At 34.5% G+C, this 19,686-nt stretch overlaps 7 protein-coding genes, 1 long non-coding RNA gene and 1 other non-coding gene across 10 annotated transcripts; 4 read left to right on the top strand and 5 right to left on the bottom strand.

The window, feature by feature from the left end:
- Positions 1-1,678: 1,678 nt before the first annotated feature.
- On the bottom strand, positions 1,679-1,961 carry AT2G07085. Its single transcript, NR_140189.1, has one exon. It is a non-coding gene; the product is annotated as an other RNA (long non-coding RNA).
- Positions 1,962-2,401: 440 nt separating this feature from the next.
- AT2G07075 lies at positions 2,402-2,889 on the bottom strand. Its single transcript, NR_143736.1, has 2 exons — positions 2,574-2,889; positions 2,402-2,493 (listed from the first exon to the last, which is right to left on the bottom strand). It is a non-coding gene; the product is annotated as an uncharacterized misc_RNA (transcript).
- A 396-nt stretch (positions 2,890-3,285) lies between these two features.
- On the bottom strand, positions 3,286-5,259 carry AT2G18690 (uncharacterized protein). 2 transcript variants are annotated; one of them, NM_001084444.1, is made up of 2 exons: positions 4,925-5,259; positions 3,852-4,818 (listed from the first exon to the last, which is right to left on the bottom strand). In NM_001084444.1, exon 2 carries the CDS (start codon positions 4,784-4,786, stop codon positions 4,061-4,063), a length of 726 nt encoding a protein of 241 aa, NP_001077913.1. In that variant the 5' UTR covers positions 4,787-4,818; positions 4,925-5,259; the 3' UTR covers positions 3,852-4,060. The 2 variants fall into 2 exon arrangements, with proteins under 2 accessions (NP_028490.1, NP_001077913.1); NM_127425.5 differs by having other exon boundaries at positions 3,286-5,259.
- Positions 5,260-6,899: 1,640 nt separating this feature from the next.
- On the bottom strand, positions 6,900-8,065 carry AT2G18680 (uncharacterized protein). The gene has a single exon (NM_127424.4). It carries the CDS (start codon positions 7,897-7,899, stop codon positions 7,036-7,038), a length of 864 nt encoding a protein of 287 aa, NP_028489.2. The 5' UTR covers positions 7,900-8,065; the 3' UTR covers positions 6,900-7,035.
- On the top strand, positions 7,652-7,855 carry AT2G18685 (uncharacterized protein; the record flags this gene model as incomplete). Its single annotated transcript, NM_001335602.1, has 1 exon — positions 7,652-7,855. The coding sequence occupies one exon, from the start codon at positions 7,652-7,654 to the stop codon at positions 7,853-7,855; it is 204 nt and encodes a 67-aa protein (NP_001324692.1).
- AT2G18670 (RING/U-box superfamily protein) lies at positions 7,856-9,459 on the bottom strand. The gene is made up of 2 exons (NM_127423.4): positions 8,669-9,459; positions 7,856-8,230 (listed from the first exon to the last, which is right to left on the bottom strand). The coding sequence occupies exons 1-2, from the start codon at positions 9,208-9,210 to the stop codon at positions 8,227-8,229; spliced, it is 546 nt and encodes a 181-aa protein (NP_179457.1). The 5' UTR covers positions 9,211-9,459; the 3' UTR covers positions 7,856-8,226.
- A 1,483-nt stretch (positions 9,460-10,942) lies between these two features.
- Positions 10,943-13,268, top strand: PNP-A (plant natriuretic peptide A). The gene is made up of 3 exons (NM_179648.2): positions 10,943-11,149; positions 11,249-11,519; positions 11,641-13,268. Exons 1-3 carry the CDS (start codon positions 11,035-11,037, stop codon positions 11,645-11,647), a joined length of 393 nt encoding a protein of 130 aa, NP_849979.1. The 5' UTR covers positions 10,943-11,034; the 3' UTR covers positions 11,648-13,268.
- Positions 13,269-14,376: 1,108 nt separating this feature from the next.
- On the top strand, positions 14,377-16,107 carry MEE16 (RING/U-box superfamily protein). The gene has a single exon (NM_127421.2). The coding sequence runs from the start codon at positions 14,548-14,550 to the stop codon at positions 15,817-15,819; it is 1,272 nt and encodes a 423-aa protein (NP_179455.1). The 5' UTR covers positions 14,377-14,547; the 3' UTR covers positions 15,820-16,107.
- A 1,611-nt stretch (positions 16,108-17,718) lies between these two features.
- GGPS4 (geranylgeranyl pyrophosphate synthase 4) lies at positions 17,719-19,161 on the top strand. The gene has a single exon (NM_127420.2). The coding sequence runs from the start codon at positions 17,807-17,809 to the stop codon at positions 18,923-18,925; it is 1,119 nt and encodes a 372-aa protein (NP_179454.1). The 5' UTR covers positions 17,719-17,806; the 3' UTR covers positions 18,926-19,161.
- Positions 19,162-19,686: the final 525 nt, after the last annotated feature.

The raw sequence follows: 19,686 nt of genomic DNA, 5'->3' as shown, positions 1-19,686 counted from the left end.
AAAACGCTTATATCTTTCTTTCTTTTTTACGTTTCAAAACATTTATATATGTTGACAAAAAGAACATTTATATCATATCCTTTGATTATATATCTCTTGATTTCTCATGCTATATCTCTATTGATAATCATTCCAAACATTTAGCGTCATCCTCATGAAAATTATAGCACTCATAGTGTTTCCAACACATAGAACAACCCAAAAGAAAAAAATTGTCACCAGTATAAATCCCATTTGATTACAAGATAATTGAAAATATAATGTGAACTTACTTGCTTTTCATTGTTGATAGGGTGAGCAGTTTCCATCAATAACTTTTGTATGATGGTCCTACAAATTCTTAGGAAAATCAATGTGAAAACGAACTCCAAAAGATATTTATATATTTAGTGGGCCGGATTTAATTAGGTTCATACACGTTATTTTTCGAAACCAAGATAAAAACAACAACAGTTTAGCTTTTCTGTGTTTTTTTGTTGGCTTGACCAAAGATGTCGGTTTTTTTAGGGTTTTCTCCTACTTAATTATATTTGATATATACTAAAATCAATGTGTGACTATTTCATGTCGGCTGAAATTCAAAGTGGCATCTTAAATTTGCCGTATTATCTATAGACAATCCCATGTGAAATGTTTTTACATTGTTTACACAATTTATTCAAAAGTTTTGCCTTCATGCTTTTACGACTAAGTAATCATACTTTCTTAAGAAACTCACGGTTTGTTGCCAAAATTAAAGATAGGACTCACGGTTTCATATTTGATGTATACTTTTGGAAAGTAGAGATATATACAGATCATGATGCATACAAAAATTAATCGACAACGTATTTACTTTCTCATATCAGCAACTAGATTCATTTAGATAAAATTATATCAAGACTTTGCGTAATTTATATACTACCAGTACGCAATTGATGGAGTCGTTGTTATGAATTTTTAAACCCAAGATTTTTTTTACTATTTACTATTTAGTTAAGATTATATGAAACAAATATTGTTTTACGGTATACGGCACGTTAAATTCTAGTTGATGTACTATTTATCAGTACACAAATTGATGGAGTCGTTATGGAACTTTAAACCTAATAACAAAAAAAATCTAGTACTTGGTGTTGCAAAGTCACGTGATAGTTGTAACTTGTAACTTGTTTGCAACATAATGAGTCATACATGAATCGACATGGGTTCATACAATCTGGTTATTGAAATTATAATGACTTTTTTTTTTTTGTATATTGAATACAACTTCCACGCATATAGGTGGGGAGATATGTGGTTTACGCATTTATAATTTTTGTCCGCTGATTAAAGTTGAGCACGTAAATTACATATAAGCTGGATTTCATCTTTTCTGCTACCAGTGCCGCATAAATTATTCAACAATGGTGTTTGTGAGTTGCGCATATGCCATTACTAAAATCTAATTACTCTCGTTTTTAAGGTTAAGTAATGAGAAAACATGTGGATGCATGATCGGAACACTCAAGAATTTATTATTACGAAGTGGGATTAAACCTTCAAGGACAAAAATTCAGAATCAAGAAAGAAAGAAAATTGTATACTATCCTCAATTTGTAGTATAAAATGAATGTTTATTTGTAACTAGTTGTTAGACTCTAGATAAAGAAGATGATCAAAGTTGATATAATCTGTGATACAAAATATGTGCGTGGCACAAGATTGTACGTGTGGCGCAAGACTGTGCGTGTGACACAAGAGCTGGAGCTGAAGAGTGGATACAGAGAGAAACAGACCTGAACTGAAGAGAAATATATAGTCACGAATCTTAAGAGATGATGTGGCTTTGGTGTCTTAGAAGAGATGACCAATAAGAGAGAAAAGTGTCATGTGAGCTTGAGGGGTTTATGGTAAGAATATAAATAGAACGTTGTCGCGAAAGGAAAATATTGCACGTCTAGAGTTTATCGAGAGAGGTACACATGTGTGTGTGACGTTGCCCACCAACGAGATTTGAAGATCTGTTGGTGGTTTTGTTTTGAAGCTACACTCGTCGGAAAAACAAGGATTCCCTGAATTTTACAACCTAAACTATTTCAAAACTCATCGTTCCCCCCTATACTTTTTTTCTCTGAAAAAACAACCATCAATTCTAAATTTTCTGAATAAAACGTCATATACTTTCGGATTCATCCGAGAAAATACGCCTCCAATTGAACCAGTCATTAAACCGGGTTTAACCACAAAATCGCGTTTACTGTTCCGCGATTACAATTACCCACATAAGTAATCACGACCCGTCTTAAAACGACGTCGTTTCACTTTTTTTTGATTTTCCAAAAATCACACACGAACGACATCGTTTCACCTTTGTTTTATTTCCCAAAAAAAACAAAACCGATGCCGTTTAGCCATCTGCACCTTTAGATCATTGACATCCTCTTCAACTCTCTTACAATTCTCCTCGACCATCCTAATTTCGTCTAAGAGAGCTTCATCAACCCATTTGAACAAGTGATCTTCATTTTCTCTCTACACACATAAACCCGGATAAAATACGCCTTCAATTGCATTCTCTTAAATCAACAATCTAACAAAATAGAACAATGTACCTGCAATGCAATTGCACATCGATAGAATCTCCGGCTTGGATTTTCCTTCGTCTTTGATGTGTAAGTGATGATTGACGCTCCACACCAGCATTTCGATGGAACACCAGGAGGAGAAAAATGATGTGTCGGACTTGAAGCAGATTAGTAGTAGCTCGTGGTGCTCATAGTTTCTTCAATTTGAGAAGTGAATATGAACCCTAAACCCCAATTCGATTTTGAGATTTTAAACACAAAGAAAACGACGTCGTTTCTGGGCAATTTTGGGAATAAAACCTATGAAGGAAAACGACGTCGTTTCCACACGGGTCGTGGGTAATTATGTGGGTAATCGTAACGCGAAACAGTAAACGCGAATTTGTGGTTTAACATGGTTTAGGGAGAAAATTGTTTTTTTCAGAAATTTTAAAGTTGATGGTTGTTTTTCGGAGGAAAAAAGTATGGAGAGAAACGATGAGTTTTGAAATAGTTTAGGTTGAAAAATTCAGACAACCCGAAAAACAATGAATGGTAGTTTTCTTTCATTGTAATTCTAGAAAAAAGAGGTGGATGCAATATAGCAATTGTAGGTTGGAGCATTTTCTAGTGAATTGTTTATGGACTAGATCCCAAAATTGTAGGTTGTTAACCAAACCCGTTAACAAATCTCTGTGTCTCTTTTCTTTCATGCTCTTGCCAACTCGTTACGCTCTCTCATCATTAAAATTCCATAGATCTAGCACACATATAGTAATTACACAAATAATATGAATAGTATAGTCAAGTAGTCAATATTTTATGCTCTAAATATTTCCACTCTTCTCTTATATATACAAAGTTCTTAGGAGATCTTAGGAATTAATGGCAATTATTGCTTTAATTATGCATTAATTTGTTTGTTTTAATTTTGTCTTTATTGTTGCAACGTTAGGTTTGACTCCCTCTTTGGGCAGGGGATGGACTGGTTCTAGGAAGGTGATCGTCCGAGCCCACTGGTACGGTGACTTTTCTTGTTTAGTTCGGCTCACGAGGAAGCCTAACGTCCCTGCTTTCTTTCAGAGACGTGATGTAGATGGCCGTTGACTTTTAATATCTGCCGTGGATGGTTCTTCCGGATTGCGGATCTCTGGTTCCAAATCTGACAGTGACCAACAATGCGTTTTACTGCATATGGCCTGAAATGCATATTATTTGCATTTTATACTACTTTAAATAAATAAAAGATACCAATGTGTAGTTTAGTGTTTCTCATTTTGATCGAAATGGATACTCAAGTCATATGCGGCATTTTACAGAAAAAGAGAAGCAAAACTATCATGTCTATATATAAAACCAAATATATTCAACCAAACCTTAAAACAATTAACAAAACATATATGTAACAAAACCTTTGATTATTCAAAATACTTTACCAAATCCATGGTGAAGTTCAACAATATTCTCAAACAAACAAACAATCCACAGATTAAATATCATATCATATATGCCCTTCTCTTGAAATATCAAGGCAATCATTCCGTGAGAGTAGTGGAAGACAATGCCATATATTCCACATCCCTGAGCGACTCAACGTCTCTGCCTTGGAGGCTTTTACATTGGAAATATGCAACGGTGTAAGTCACAAGCTGAAACATCCTCACCGCAAAGACCAAACACACAAGGACAAAACCTGTGGTTAAGGTAACCGCTAACGATCTTCCCATATTGATCAGCTGCAAGATTTGAGCTAATCCGGATGCCAATAAACCAAAGAAAAGATTCAAGAGAAACAGTTTTGTCTTCATCCCTTTAACAATCTTTGCTGCTTTCCCCAAAGCTTGGAACCCATAACTTTCCTCTAGTATCGATATGACCATAGATAAGTTCCAATAGATAGCAAAATAGGACTGAGAGACGGTGAATATAATCAATAAAACACCAGCCTCGACCGCCAAGAAACCGATATTTTCCACGGAACCGGATTTTATAGAGAACAAAAGGATAGGACAAAGGATTATAAAGAAGAGGAAGCCAAAGCCAAGACTGAAAAGAGCAATGTAGAAATATGTCACAAGAGGTCCCTTCCAAGATTTAAGGCTCAGAACAGGAAAATCTTTGATATTGAAGTTTTCATCTTTAAGAGTAATAGCCGATGCGTGGACGATGACTAGAACAGAAAAGAGGTTGATGATGGAGGAGACAGCCGCGAAAATGTATGAAGAACCCACAAATTGGCGAAAATCTGTAAAGACTCTCATAAGGCGGGCTGCGTATTCCGGGGAGGTTGGATCTGTCGAAGGCAACAAACTTGCTTCAAGGATCAAGTTTGTGATCTCCGGTACGATGACAAAGATGTTCAAGAAGTAAACTAAACAATTGAGTAAGAGAGGGAATACCAAGACTGAGAACATCAACTTTTTGTTCTTGAGAAACAGTTTGCGGGATTCATTTAGAATAGCCACAACATCCTTTACAACATTCAAGAAGGAAAATCGAGCCATGGGTTTCAAGAAGAAAAATGAGAAAAGCTCTTGGCTTATTGGTTTTTGGTAATGGTGGCGAGGGTTTATAAGATCAAACCTATCTGTCTAGGGCTTATATACTACTAACCAAACATTCAAAAACTACTATACCTTTAGATTATGACCAGCTATTTTTCTATGGAAAAAGAAGTCTTTGGCTTGTATTTCGGGGTAGCTTCGCTTACGGAGATTCTTGTCATCCATTTGATTGAGTCCAAGTACACGGAACCCTCAATATATTATTATTACTACATATTATATCCAAAATCAAAGGAAGAAACCAAGACTTAGACAAATCCAAGAACAAAGAACCCGAAGCATAATGCATCGATGAAAAGTCTAAAAATGATGACTTCCTGACCGCGTCATAAATGAAGATGTTATATAAAGAAAATAAGAGGAACATGTTTAACATTGCAAGTTGACTTCTTCATCAAATGTACGTGATCAACATTCACTTCCTCTATTCGTGTTGAAAATGTCAAGAAACCGTGTAAGATAATGAAACATCTATCTAAAAAAAAAATTTGTTTCCTCAAGCGAACAAGTCATCATGAATGAGTCATAAACAGTAGGGTCAAACTATATGCTATACCAAACCGTCATTATATATTTATATTTAACCGAACATAGAAGAATTAGAGCTTCAAACATTCTTTGAGGACGTTGCAAATTGCTAAATGATTATAACTTCTAATCCAAATATGATTGAAAAAAAGAAAAACAGAGCACTTACAAATCTAGCAAACTATTTCTTCCATGACCAAAACATATCCATAGTTCTCCTTCTTGTAGAACTTCCTCCTTTAATCTAACCTCTCTTTTCTTTAAATCTGATCTCTTTTGTTTTTAAGGTAAGTAAAATTTTTAACATAATATAATTAAACTTTTACGTATCATCCATCATTTTTGCAAATTAATTACCAACTCATGGTCGTTTACTTACTACTTTTTCGTTACTTATGTATAAAACCTTTTATACCGCTTAATAAATAAGTTTCCCCATTGTAATAACAATGTAGGTTTTTTTTTTTAATAATATTGTTGCCAATAAATTTTAGACTGAAATTTGAAATATATAGCCCAAATCAAAATTCACATTGAAGTTTATTTTTGGATTTTTTGTTTTGATTATTTCTTGATAGTTACATAAACCGGTTTTCAAACCCGAACATGTTCAAATAAAATTGAGAGAAGTTTCCGACATTTTTAGTCTTATCCTCAAGGAGTGACACGGTGAAGCTAGATGTCCCAACAAGGAGTCAACAAAAACACTTACCTTAAACACGGCAAATCAGATTTTTTATATCCTTACAAATGCATTATGTTAAATTTATACTTAAATTCGAATAATGAGAAATCTGAATTTCATACTTACACTTCATGTTTTGTGCATAATCATGCATATGCTCTAACTCTGTTATTGTACCGTAATATCTTGACTATGTGAAATTCATGTGTGCACCTACGTGAATTTGTTTTATGCAAGTTTGTGGAGAAATCGGCTTTTTCGTAGCTAAAGACTATAATATTGTGCTAAAACATACCTTATGTAGTCAAAAACTATAATTTAACATGAAATACATGTATGAAATTCAAAATTCTCATTACAGAGCTATGTTGTAACATAATGCAATGCGATATGATATGAAAAACATTTGGGATTTGTTCTTCTTATTTTTCTAATTATTATTTTGGTTTGCTTTCTATAGTTGTTGTAGTATAGTAGTTTTCTCATTTTCATCCAAAAGGATAATCATGTCATATGCATTGTACAGAAAAGCAAAAATACCTTGCTAAATATATACATATGCAACCATACCTTAACACAAAATATATTTTCAACCAAACCTTTGATTATTAATTACTTTTATAAATTACAAAAAACCTTGGATTATTAGAAATACTTTACCAAATCCATGGTGAACTTTAACATTCTTAAGAAACAAACGACCCACGTATATTTATGTATTATACATGCCTAATCAAGGCAATCCTCCCATGAGAGTAGTGGATGACAATTTCGTATATTCAACATCCCTCAGCGAGTCTTGTCCTTGCAGGCTCTTACATTGGAAATAAGCAACGGTGTAAGTCACAAGCTGAAACATCCTCACCACAAAGACCGAACTCATAAGGACCAAACCGGTGGTTAAGGTAACCGAGAATGAACTACTCCAATCGACCAGCCGCAAGATTTGAACTAATCCAAATGACAATAACCCAAAGAAAAGATTCAAGAGGAATAGTTTTGGCTTCATCCCTTTAACAATCTTTGCAGCTTTCCCCAAAGCTTGGATCCCATAAGTATCCTCGAGTATCGATATGACCATAGATAAGTTCCAAACGATAGCTAAGTAAGACTCAAAGACTGCAAATACAATGAATAAAGCGCGAGATTTGGCTGCCAAGGAATCGAGTTTTGTAGAGAAGAAAACGATAGAAAATAGGACTATAAAGAATAGGAACCAATAGCCAAGACTGAAGAGAACAATATAGAAATTGGTCACAAGAGGTCCCTTCCAATATTTAAGCGTCAGAATCGGAAAATCTTTGATCTCGAAGCTATCATCTTTATGAGTAAGAGCCGATGCATGAACCATGACAAGAGTGGATAAAAGGTTGATGATGGAGGAGACGGCGATGAAGATGTATAAAGAATTGACAAACTGGCGAAAATCTACAAAGACTCTCATAAGATGGGCAGCAAATTCCGGGGTGTTTGGATCTGTCATAGGTAACAAACTTGATTCAAGGATCAAGTTTGTTATCTCGGGTTTGATGGCAATGGCGTTGAACAAGTAAACTAAACAATTGAGTAAGAGAGGGAATACCAAGACTGAGAACATCAACTTTTTGTTCTTGAGGAGAGTTTGCGGGATTCATTTAGAATACCCGCAACCTCCATTATAACATTCAAGAACGAAAACCGATCCATGGCTTTCAAAAAGAAAATGAAAAAAAAAGCTCTTGGCTATTGCTTTTTGGTAATGGTAGTGAGGGTTTATATGATCAAACGCCCATCTGCTTAGTGCTTATATATTACCATAAGATCGACCCGCTACTTCTCTATGGAGGAAAGAGTCCTTGGCTTGTATTGTACCTCTTCGTAGCTTCAGTTTTGGAGATTCTTATCATCCATTAGACTGAGTCCACGTCTACATAACCACACAATATTACCTATTCAATCAAAAATCAAACGAAAGAAACCAAGACTTAGACAAATTCAAGAACAAGAAACCGAAGTATAACACATCGATGAAAAGTCTAAACAATTACTTCCTGACAGCGACACAAATAGAGATGTTAAAGAGAGAAAACAAGAGCTCGGTAACATGTTCAACAATTCGTGTTGAATCGGTCAAGAAACTCTGTAGCACCGTGTTAAAACTGAAAACGACTACATATCTATCTATTTATATATTTTTCGAGAGCTTAAGGGTTCTAATCATTCTATAAACCAATAATGAAGCAATTAGTCTCCTCCAACGAACTAGTCATCAAGAACGAGTTAGAAACTATAACTATGTTGAATGAGCTTAAAACATTATTAAATGATTATAACTTCTAATCCAAATATGATTGAAACAAAACAAAAACAAGAAACATAGCACTTACAAATCTAGCAAACTACTTCTTCTATGACCAAAACATCTCCATAATTCTCCTTCTTGTGGATCTTCCTCCCACAATCTAACCCTAGCTCTGCAAATAGGACACGTCGAGGCTTTGAGCAACCAAGTGTCCACACACTTTCGATGAAACACGTGTCCACAACCAGGAAGATTCCGACACCATTGTCCTTGTCTGAATCCATCAAAACAAACCACACAATCGCTCTCGTACCGTGTGTATGTGCTAGGTTCGGAGAATTTGAATTGAGGAAGCTTTTTCACGAATCTTGAAGATAACCCATCTGAGGATTCTTGTCGGCGATTACGACGACGACGTCGGTGGTGACGATGGAGAGAAGAGAGGAGGAGAGGGAGGATAAGAACAGAGGCGATACCGATAAGAACGAGGAAGAGAAAGAAGATTGAAAACATGATTACACCAACGAGGAATAGAGAGAGAATCCTTGTTTTCGGTTTTGGCGGTGGATGAGACGGCGTAGTAGACGGTGGTTCGCCGGAGATTCGGTAATTATTGGTCGGAGGCATCGGAAAGAAAAAAAAAAAAAAGAATTCTCCTCTTTTTTTGGTTGTTTCGTATTCTGGCTTATCTTTTTTTTGTGCTAATAATTACCAGAATCTAATGTGAAAGCTAAAGAAGGTAAGATTTGATGTTTTGAGCGAACTGAAATGCTAAATCAAAGACATTTCCAAAGTAGAAAATGACGCAATCAAAAATATTTGTCAGAGCAAAATTTAAGAAAGAAAAATAGATTTCATTTAGTGACAGTAACGTTTGGTTAAAAATGGTCATGTGATGAGATACTTTTTATTTTACTTTTTGGGCTTTGGATCATGTGATAAAAGATTTTAATTTTTATATATATATATAAATTTTTTTGGCTCCATGTCTACAAGAAATATAAATAATAAGAAATATCTTCTCATCCAATAATTTTAAACATTATCTTGAAGGATAAGCAAATATCATCATCCCACTGTTTTTAAGACCATAGTATGGAAAAAGATGGAATATTCGAACTTATAATTTAGTTTTAAAAGTAATATTCGTACTTGGAGGCCTATGGAATCGCTACTAATTCTAAATACTCGTTCTGAACATAGCTTGTCGTTTGATTCGGACGTTTTGAAATTTTGTACATTCTTTTGGTTTGCTCTCTTTTTTTCTTAACAATATACGTTTTGTAAATTTAAACTTGGACGATGATATAACAACACAAATGACATATGCTTAAAAGTTAAAATCTCATTTTTTATATTTTGAATCTTTGATTGATGAATTATAGCGACAAGCCGACAAAGGCAACTTCCTCGGTAAGGGCAATCGTTATCTTAAGTTTAATTTGATCAAATCTCTTTCTCAGCGATAGAAAGTTTAATTGGTATATAGAGATTTGGGCCTTTACATAAAATGATATTTGAAGGCCCACTAAGCCCAATTATTTTCCAGAATGTTGAATTCATAAACGCAGATTTACTTGACATGATAACAAAGAGAAATTTGTCTTGATTCAAAAAAATAAAATAAAGAAGAGACATTTGTCTTTCTCTTGTAAAAGAGGTCAATAAAGCAAATTTGTTTTTCATACTTCATCATTTGACTAATTTTATTGGTGTTATGTAACAAACCGAATATTGGAGATATCTTAGGGAGCAAGTACGTGAAGTCCGAAGAATATTCTAGATTTCACTATTACCTTTTGTTCAAGTTATTTTTTTATATGTTTAGAAAAGTTGAAGAACAATCTGACTCGGATACCATGATAGATTTGGGCTTTTAATATGAGATTTCAACTAAAAATCAATTGGTAATAGGTGGAGTGACCCTAACACTTTATATACTATTTGATAATTTTTAATTTTTAATGTGGGACTTTCTTCATTAACACATTTTGTTTTAGTAGATGGTCCTAACGTTAGAACCTAACACTCATCAGAAGGTTTAAAAGACGGTTATACTTTTCCCGATGGTTTTGGATTTGGGTAAGGTTGAGAATTTTCTCAAGGTAGGATTCGAAGTGATGTTGAGAATACCCTCCTTAGTTTCTTCGAAATTTCCTTCGCAGCTTTGTGAAAATAATATCCACAAAGAAAAAAAAAATGAACTTTAAATTTCAAACCCTCGTGGAATTTTCCTTCACACATCATCATATATTCATATTCATTCAATTCACCAAGAAAATTTAGGTGGAGTAAGGAATAACAAATTGTCCTGTATGAAATCAATACAATAAGTAATGGAAGACTTGACGTAGACCAAAGACTTTTCCTTTTACTTACAGTCTTTGAGTCCAATTATATATAAATACTCGCTTCCCTTTGCTTCGTTATTTCACAAACAAGTTAAAGAAAATGATAAAAATGGCAGTAAAATTTGTGGTAGTGATGATAGTGTTTGCACAAATCTTAGCTCCAATCGCTGAAGCTGCTCAAGGAAAAGCTGTCTATTACGACCCTCCCTACACTAGTACGTCTATATAATTATACATATGTTTGTTTCATATATATAAATATATATATTATAAAAATAAGATATGATCAGTTATAAATTAATGATGTGATTTAGGGTCTGCGTGTTACGGAACACAACGTGAGACGCTGGTAGTCGGAGTCAAGAACAATTTGTGGCAAAATGGTCGAGCTTGTGGTCGGAGGTACAGGGTTCGATGCATTGGTGCTACATACAACTTTGACAGAGCATGCACCGGGCGTACCGTAGACGTGAAGGTAGTTGATTTCTGCCGGGAGCCTTGCAACGGTGACCTTAATCTCTCTCGTGACGCTTTTCGGGTTATCGCTAATACTGATGCCGGTAACATTCGTGTCGTATACACACCGTAAGTTTCATTCTTTCATCTTTTCATCGTATCCAAAGTTTAATATTGTCTTGATTTTTTCAAAAATAAATTCGCCATTTAATATTGTCTAGATAAATTTGACAATTCTTTTCTTCTGCAGGATATGAAGTTGATCCTTGATATACACTATAAGCAAAAAAAACGAGAGATGATTTCGTGGTACTATATATTCCAATAAATCGAATGGAACTAATATATATTGGGCAAAATATTCGTTAGATCCGCTTCGATTCGGTATTTGATTTGATTTGATTCGAAAAATCCGAATATCCGTAAGATTTTAGAGCAAAGCAAATAGAAAAATATAGTATTCGTAAAAACCGAATCAAATAACAAATATTGTTTTTAAAAAAATCGAATACCCACTTCGATCCGTATCTTTTTATATATATTAGAAAATATAGTTATATCTATATATAGATATCATAAATAGTTTGTGTATTGTTGTCATTTTATGTTTTTATGTTAAGATGTTTGTTTGATCATTTTTTTTTCATGTTATGTTTTGATCAATGGCATAAAAAACTATCGGGTTTTAGTTTTTGGAATTAGTTTGATAACAGTTTGTTGACTGGTGATACCAACAACGGTTATGTTTGGTATTTAAAACTTATTTTGAAAGCATGTTAAAAAAAAAACTTTGAATATCTGATATGGTTATCCGCAAATATCACAAAAAATTCCGAATATTCGAAATTTCGGATATCCGGAAATTTTTGAAGCAAAGCAAATCACAAAATCAAGTATTCGTTTAAAATGAATCGAATAACAAATATCACAATTTTTCCGGATATCCGCTTCGTGCCCATACCTAATATATATGTATGGATGATCCTTTGTGATGAGAACATTGTGTTTCAAATAAGAATTCCACTTTATCCTATATTAATTTACAATTTTCCGTATACTGTTAAGTATTAAGTATTAACCGACGGGTTTTACTAATTTAATGTCTCTTTGGTAGGGTTAAAACTTAGAACTGTTTAGAAACTTATAGAACAAAATAAACTATATTTTCCAAACACGAGTTAAGAATAGTTTGATAATAAAAAAAATATGTCCGATTAACATAGCTCTGTCTTTCAAGTTCAAAACCTAAAAAACGAAAACATATATGTATAGTATGTGAGTATGTCAAAACTCAAAACGGAGTGGGCAATTTCTGGTTTTTAGATTTTTTTTAGGAGTGTGTGAGTGGGCTTTCCCTTACCATCTCCTAAAATCGAGCTAACAAAATCTATTTCACTTTTCCAAATAACTATTTTCTAATAATGGTTTTTCAATGCGTGAGGTCGTGAGCCTATCAAAAGGTTATGTAGGTTGACCTAACTACATATCCTGGTTTTTCAATTATGATAGTTTATGTACCAAAGGAAATTAAAACACCAAATCATAAACCAAAAATTGATGAACAACAAAAATAAATGGAAAATGTGTATGTTATAGCCTTTTAGGTACATTGTTCTACTAAGCATATAATAAATAAAAAGTGCACGAAGACCATACATGCTTCGAGTTAAGACTTAAATCAGAGAAAGCCGTAGAACCTTCTTCCATGTTGGCTTTATGTTTCCCTCTCTCTCTCTCTCTCTCTCTCGTGTTTCTCCTTTGTCAACATAGAATGTTTGTTTACTGCCTAAAATTATGAAATGATAATAGTTCTGTCTAATGCCTCATCTTTTTATCTCGTACATTTAATTTGAAAACTGACTGTTTTGCTCGCACTAAAAACACATACTAAAATGTCAACTCTTAATAAAAGATATAGACCCAAAGACGTCAAATATAGGTGTGTCTACACTATAAAAAAGGTGATCATCAACCAAGTTTAGTTAATGTGACAGTCAACTACATGAGCCTAATGAGATATCCCATCTCACCGGATTAGACCGGATCGCAAATTTTCCTAAAAGACTAACTCATAACTATCATTCATTATGTCGTCCAAATCTTTAACGTTCTGTAGTCGCGTGGTTTAAAACTATCAACCATGATAAGGCAATAACATGCAAAAAATAATATCAATAAATCTATAGTCGATCTCGTTTAACCTTAACATAGTACGAATTCCAACTCATAACGAAGAATGGTGCGACTCTAGTTTTAACTATCCCCTCCCGAACAAATCCAAAGTCGAAGTTGCCTCAAAAGCTTCTCGGCCTATCATGATTTGGACACCTACTCTAACAAAAACAACACTCCATCCAAGAGAAAATAATTCCTGCCCAAACATACATATAAACAAATTCATCACTCATGCATGGCAACACTAATTAGTAATGTTGCAGTATTGGTTTCAAACTCGCAGCTAGATAACTTTTAACACTATTTTGATTCTTTAAATTTATGTCGCATTCATTGTAAACAACAATTTTTTTGGTTGAATATAAATTTTACATTCTTTCAAAAAAATAAATAAAAAAAAATTAGTAATGTTAATGTTTAAAATATTTAGTAAAACGACATGTTTATTCGAGTCTTAGTCTAATGATATCTTGAATATAAACTCGGAATGTTAAATTGTAAGATTTTAAAATGGATTGTACAATTATATCGTTTGGTCCGGTTGGCTTTAACATGGAAGGACAGGGTTTGGTTACAAAAATCATAAGATATTATTATTCATGAAAGAAAGTGATTGTATCAGTCTATTTATTTAAAGAAATGTTTCGTTGACTTTGCATTTTTGGTAATTAAATACAAAATTCCAAATCCCATTAATTTCAGAATTTTAAAAAATCATTTCAAAGAGACTCTCTCTTCTTTGGTGAAAGAAAAATATAAACTGAAATAAATTCGCTCATCTGTCACCATCAATGGTCCAACCTGTAATTCTCTTAATCATCACTCTATCTCATAAATTTTCAAAAAACTTTGAGCTCAAATCTTTATTTCTCTTCTTTCAATTACAAGATAAACCAAAACTCTCAGAAAACAGAGCATGCATTAATAATCTCTGTTTTTGAGCTCAAATTTGTTCTCTTTCACTTTTTTTTCCAGAGAAAACATGAACAAGATTTTACCGGAAATGAAATCAACTCAGAATTTGATCTCTTCTTCACCACCACCACCATTGATACCTCTCAAATCAAACACAAGCTTGTCAAATTTAAACAGCAAAATCACTCCAAATATTCTTCTAATAATCATAATCCTCTCGATCATCTTCTTCATCTCTGGTCTTCTCCATATTCTTGTCAAATTCCTCCTCACACCATCAAGAGAAAGCAGAGAAGATTACTTCGACAATGTTACAGCTCTTCAAGGCCAGCTTCAACAACTCTTTAACCTCCATGATTCTGGCGTTGACCAATCCTTAATCGACACGTTACCTGTTTTTCATTACAAGTCCATTGTCGGTCTCAAAATCTCTCCTTTTGATTGTCCTGTTTGTCTCTGTGAGTTTGAAACAGAGGATAAACTTAGACTCTTGCCTAAATGCAGCCATGCCTTTCACGTTGAGTGTATCGACACGTGGCTTCTCTCTCACTCTACTTGTCCCTTGTGTAGATCTAATCTCCTCTCTGGTTTTTCGTCTCACCACAATCTAAGCTCCTCGTATCTACTTGTTCTTGAGAGTGAACAAAGCTCGAGAGATATGGTTCCTGTTCTTGAGTCTAACTCTCAACTAGGTTATGATGTGAACAATGATTCTGAGTCGACCCGGATTAGGTCGGGTCGTAAATCATGTGACCCGGATGGTGACATGGATGGTTTAGATGAAAAGGTTGTTCCTTTAGAAGTTAAGTTAGGGAAGTTTAGGAACATAGATCATGTTGGTGAAGGAAGTGACCAGAAGAAAAATAGCATAAGTGGTAATAGTAAAAATGTGGATGGAAGGAGGTGTTTGTCAATGGGATCATATGAGTATATTATGGATCAAGAAGCTACACTTAAGGTTCATGTTTCGACCAAGAAACTATCCGGAAAAGACCGGGTGCCGAGCCACAGGACCGTTATGTCCGAATGCGGTTTTGATCCAACAGTTAAGGGAATTGAGAAGAGTGTTGTGGAGAGGGAGAGCTTTTCTTTATCGAAAATTTGGCTAAGGGGTAAAAAGGAGAAGCAAAAGGGGACTAGTGCTAGAGATTCGGATTGTTCTTTCGTGTCTTCCTCTTCACTCCGGTTTCCAAACCATCGGATTCCTCCCGAAGAGAGTCTTAAGAGCGAAAATTCGGAATCTTTGGAGACGAAAACGCCATCTTTTGCTAGGAGGACCATGCATTGGCTTGCAGGGAGACAAAACAAGATTGTTCAGCCTTCTACATCCAATGTCTAGGTTTTTATTTTCTTTTGCTTATTAAATTTTTATTTTTTTCTTTACAATTGTGTTTGGAAATTTTGTGTGTTTTCATTAGAGAGAAAGTAGATGAATAGTGGGAGATTAATTAGAAATGTAGGGTTCGTACTTCTTAGGCCCATTGAAAATTTGGTCGGTCTGCAAACATTTTAGCCATTGTTCTAATCTCCTTACTTGAGCAGTTTAAACAAAGTTAATGTATCGCAATCATGTTAATTACCAGAGTCTTTATATTATGAATTTATGACTTTGTCTTGTAAGAATTTGGATGGATCCTTTCATTCTAATTCATCATAGTTACATTAATCACAAAAAGTCAACAATAATACGCAATGTAGTTTTTTTTTTTGTTTTTTCGCACGAGAACAATACAAATTAGATACTTAACGCATCCTAGAATTCGTTCCACAAATTATAATTCATTTCTACCTTACGCAGATCTTAATAAAAAATCTGTAAATTAGAAATTGTTTTTTTACCTTACGCAGATTAGCATTCGCCTTATGCTTAACGTAATAATTACTAAAATTTTACATAGATTTTTCTTAACTCTTATATCTTAATATATGTTTTCTGTAAATTAGAACTTGTTTTTTACTTTAGGCATATTAGTATTCGTCTTTGTATAAGTGTTATATTGCGTATTATTTTTGACTTCATAAAATTAATTTACATTTCGGAAATAGATGGTAAAATCGAAAAATTAACGAGTTGAAGGGTTTTCTTGCACAAAATCCTTGAATAAAATATCTAATCTAATAAAATCTTAAATGTTACTGAAAATAAAAATTAAATGTTACAAATGAGTGTGCTGAAAACCTCCATAGTTTGTAGTTTATGGAGGGCTTATGTGTATCAAAATCAATCGAAAACACATTGATGAGGCTCTAATGTATAAATAGTATAACCTCTGATATGGACTAGAAAGAACTAAGGACCAAGTTTGGTTCAACTCGGTTCAGGTATTCCGGTTTTCCATTATTTCGGTTAAGGGCTAAGGTAACAAAATTAACCAAACTAAAATTCGGGTCGGAGAATAAGGGACTAGTAACTCCCATCTTGCCGTGAAACAAGTACAGTATGATTAATCAACGCATGTATGGTTTAAAACATATTCCGATAACATAAAACCGATATATGACCAGATTCCACGAAGAGACTTGCATTCGTTGACTTTGTTTCATAAAAGAAAGCATCCAAAATGTTACTATTTACTATAATATAAAAAAGACAGGTTCAACGTTACGACACTAATTGTTGAACGTTAGGACACCATGCGTCGAGCACGTTGATATCCAATATCATAAATCTTTAAATCCTCCACTGAAACTTGAGAAACGATTATAAAAAATAAACCACATGAAAACAAAACCAGATGTGAAAAGTTGATGAAAACTAGGGAGGTCGTGTTTCTCCGCTTCATTTGCAATGAAGATACCATCAGCCTCATGCAAAACTCCGGTTTGATTTATCTTTTCTCCCGGTTCGAATTGGTTTTCTTTGTAAACCTTTTCTTATATATATGGTTGTAAAAGTCGATAAACAAACAAGTCTTACTCACTTGTTCAGTATTTACACTATGACTCAAAAGCTTATACGTGGAAAGTATCGTTAAATTCACTTAATGTATATTTTTCTCAATATGGTATTATGTACTCATTTGTTTTCGAAAGTTTTTGTCTTCTGTAATGTTGATTTGGTATGAATGAATTTAGAAGGAAAAAAAAAAAACTATGCACTCGTTGGCTCACTTCACTCCACACCGAACTTCAAAGTAAACGGCTTGGATCCAAACCACGCTTCAAATAATTTCAGTTTTAACCGATCTTACCAAGAATGATATGATCCCACGACGTGCCCTGCCATTGACCTTTTCCTAAAACCCCTTAAAAAAAAACAGAACACAAAAAGTTATTACAAAGAAGAAGAAACAAAGATCAATCAATCACCTATATTGTTGATCAAAATGGAAGCTCAAAATATCTTTCTCTATCTTTTGATCGTCTTTCTATCTCTACACTTCGTGTTTACAACTCTGAAAGGACGGCTGAGTCCCGCGAATACACGGCGGCTTATCCGCCTTCTCCATATCCCGATCAAATCTCCGGTCGCCGCTGCTATTTTCGCTAGAAAAGACACCCGTGAGTTTCTTGATTCATCAATCAAATTAGTAAACGAAGAAGACGATTTCGGTTTCAGTTTCGATTTCAAACCGTACATGATCAGCAAAGCAGAGACAATAAACAGAGCATTAGATGAAGCAATTCCACTTATTGAGCCACTCAACATCCACAAGGCAATGCGTTACGCGATTCTCGCAGGCGGAAAACGTGTCAGGCCAATACTCTGCCTAGCCGCTTGCGAGCTAGTCGGCGGGGAAGAGCGTTTAGCGATTCAAGCGGCTTGTGCAGTTGAAATGATTCACACAATGTCACTCATCAAAGACGATCTTCCTTGTATGGACAACGACGATCTCCGACGAGGGAAACCAACAACACATAAAGTCTTCGGAGAAAGCGTAGCCATACTCTCCGGCGGCGCACTTTTAGCTCTAGCTTTCGAGCATTTGACGGAAGCTGACGTGTCATCCAAGAAAATGGTTCGAGCCGTTAAAGAATTGGCTAAGTCTATTGGAACGAAAGGACTCGTAGCGGGACAGGCGAAGGATTTAAGCAGTGAAGGGTTGGAACAAAACGATGTCGGATTAGAGGATCTTGAATATATTCACGTTCATAAAACCGGTTCGTTGCTTGAAGCATCTGCGGTTATCGGAGCGGTTATAGGCGGTGGAACAGAGAAAGAGATAGAGAAAGTGAGAAACTTTGCGAGGTGTATCGGATTGTTGTTTCAGGTGGTTGATGATATCTTGGATGAGACCAAGTCGTCGGAGGAATTGGGAAAAACCGCCGGAAAAGATAAGGTCGCCGGAAAGCTGACGTATCCAAAAGTGATTGGTGTTGAGAAATCTAAGGAGTTTGTGGAGAAGTTGAAGAGAGATGCGAGAGAACATCTTCAAGGGTTTGATTCTGACAAAGTCAAACCTTTGATAGCTCTTACTAACTTCATTGCCAACAGAAACCACTGAAAATTGTTGTTTGCTAAACAAGTTACGTTAAGATGTGATAATGTTGTCAAAATATATAGTAACAGTGGAATATGAATGTGACCAGCACAAACTATAGAAGTTTCTTTATTGAGAGCTTGTAGTTTCCATTGTGCTTAGTAGCCAAAATGATTTCGTGTTTGATATGTCCTTTATTTTTGTTGAAGGATACCAACTTTGTAATGAAACTATACGGAGTTTCTAATTTCATCTTTCACACTATTAATACATTGATGGTCATGGTCTGTTGTTCCCATCTCTTTATATGCTTCAAGAATTCAAGTATCCTCCTGGGTTATGTTGGAATGTTTAGAGAAAGAAGAAAAACAGATCAAGAGACATTTGTATCTTCTCTTGTAAAGAAGACAAGAACAAGGATAACTCTTTATTGAATCTGAAATTTGATTATTTACTCGACGATACTTTACATTAGGAAAACACTTGCACTTATCCAACAAGACACAACTCTTACTCACGCCCTTTCTTAACAAGTCACGATTAACACAAACCGATTGACTTTACATACGAACTAACATAAAGATATCATAAGATTTAATCATGGACTCAAATTCTAACACAATAATTTTAAAATTGAAAGAGAACAAACTTTAAAACTGAATAATAATTTTAACTATGAAATTCTCTAAAGACTTTTGACCGAAAAGATAAGTGGACTTTGATGACATAGGTAGCTAAATCAATTCATTTAAACCTTTTTACATTCAACACCATATTCTTGAAAC

This window comes from Arabidopsis thaliana, chromosome 2 (genome assembly GCF_000001735.4).
Source record: "Arabidopsis thaliana chromosome 2, partial sequence".
Classification (NCBI taxonomy): Eukaryota; Viridiplantae; Streptophyta; class Magnoliopsida; order Brassicales; family Brassicaceae; genus Arabidopsis; species Arabidopsis thaliana.
Note: the sequence above shows the minus strand (reverse complement) of the source record. Positions and strands in the feature narration are given on the sequence as shown.

What these genes read in the sequence shown, in the direction of transcription:
- AT2G18690 (NM_127425.5), bottom strand. Translation starts at nt 5,029, where the DNA reads ATGGCTCGATTTTCCTTCTTGAATGTTGTAAAGGATGTTGTGGCTATT.
- AT2G18680 (NM_127424.4), bottom strand. Translation starts at nt 7,899, where the DNA reads ATGTTCTCAGTCTTGGTATTCCCTCTCTTACTCAATTGTTTAGTTTAC.
- AT2G18670 (NM_127423.4), bottom strand. Translation starts at nt 9,210, where the DNA reads ATGCCTCCGACCAATAATTACCGAATCTCCGGCGAACCACCGTCTACT.
- PNP-A (NM_179648.2), top strand. Translation starts at nt 11,035, where the DNA reads ATGATAAAAATGGCAGTAAAATTTGTGGTAGTGATGATAGTGTTTGCA. An exon ending in TTACGACCCTCCCTACACTA is followed by an intron (nt 11,150 to 11,248) that starts GTACGTCTATAT and finishes GATGTGATTTAG; the next exon opens with GGTCTGCGTGTTACGGAACA.
- MEE16 (NM_127421.2), top strand. Translation starts at nt 14,548, where the DNA reads ATGAACAAGATTTTACCGGAAATGAAATCAACTCAGAATTTGATCTCT.
- GGPS4 (NM_127420.2), top strand. Translation starts at nt 17,807, where the DNA reads ATGGAAGCTCAAAATATCTTTCTCTATCTTTTGATCGTCTTTCTATCT.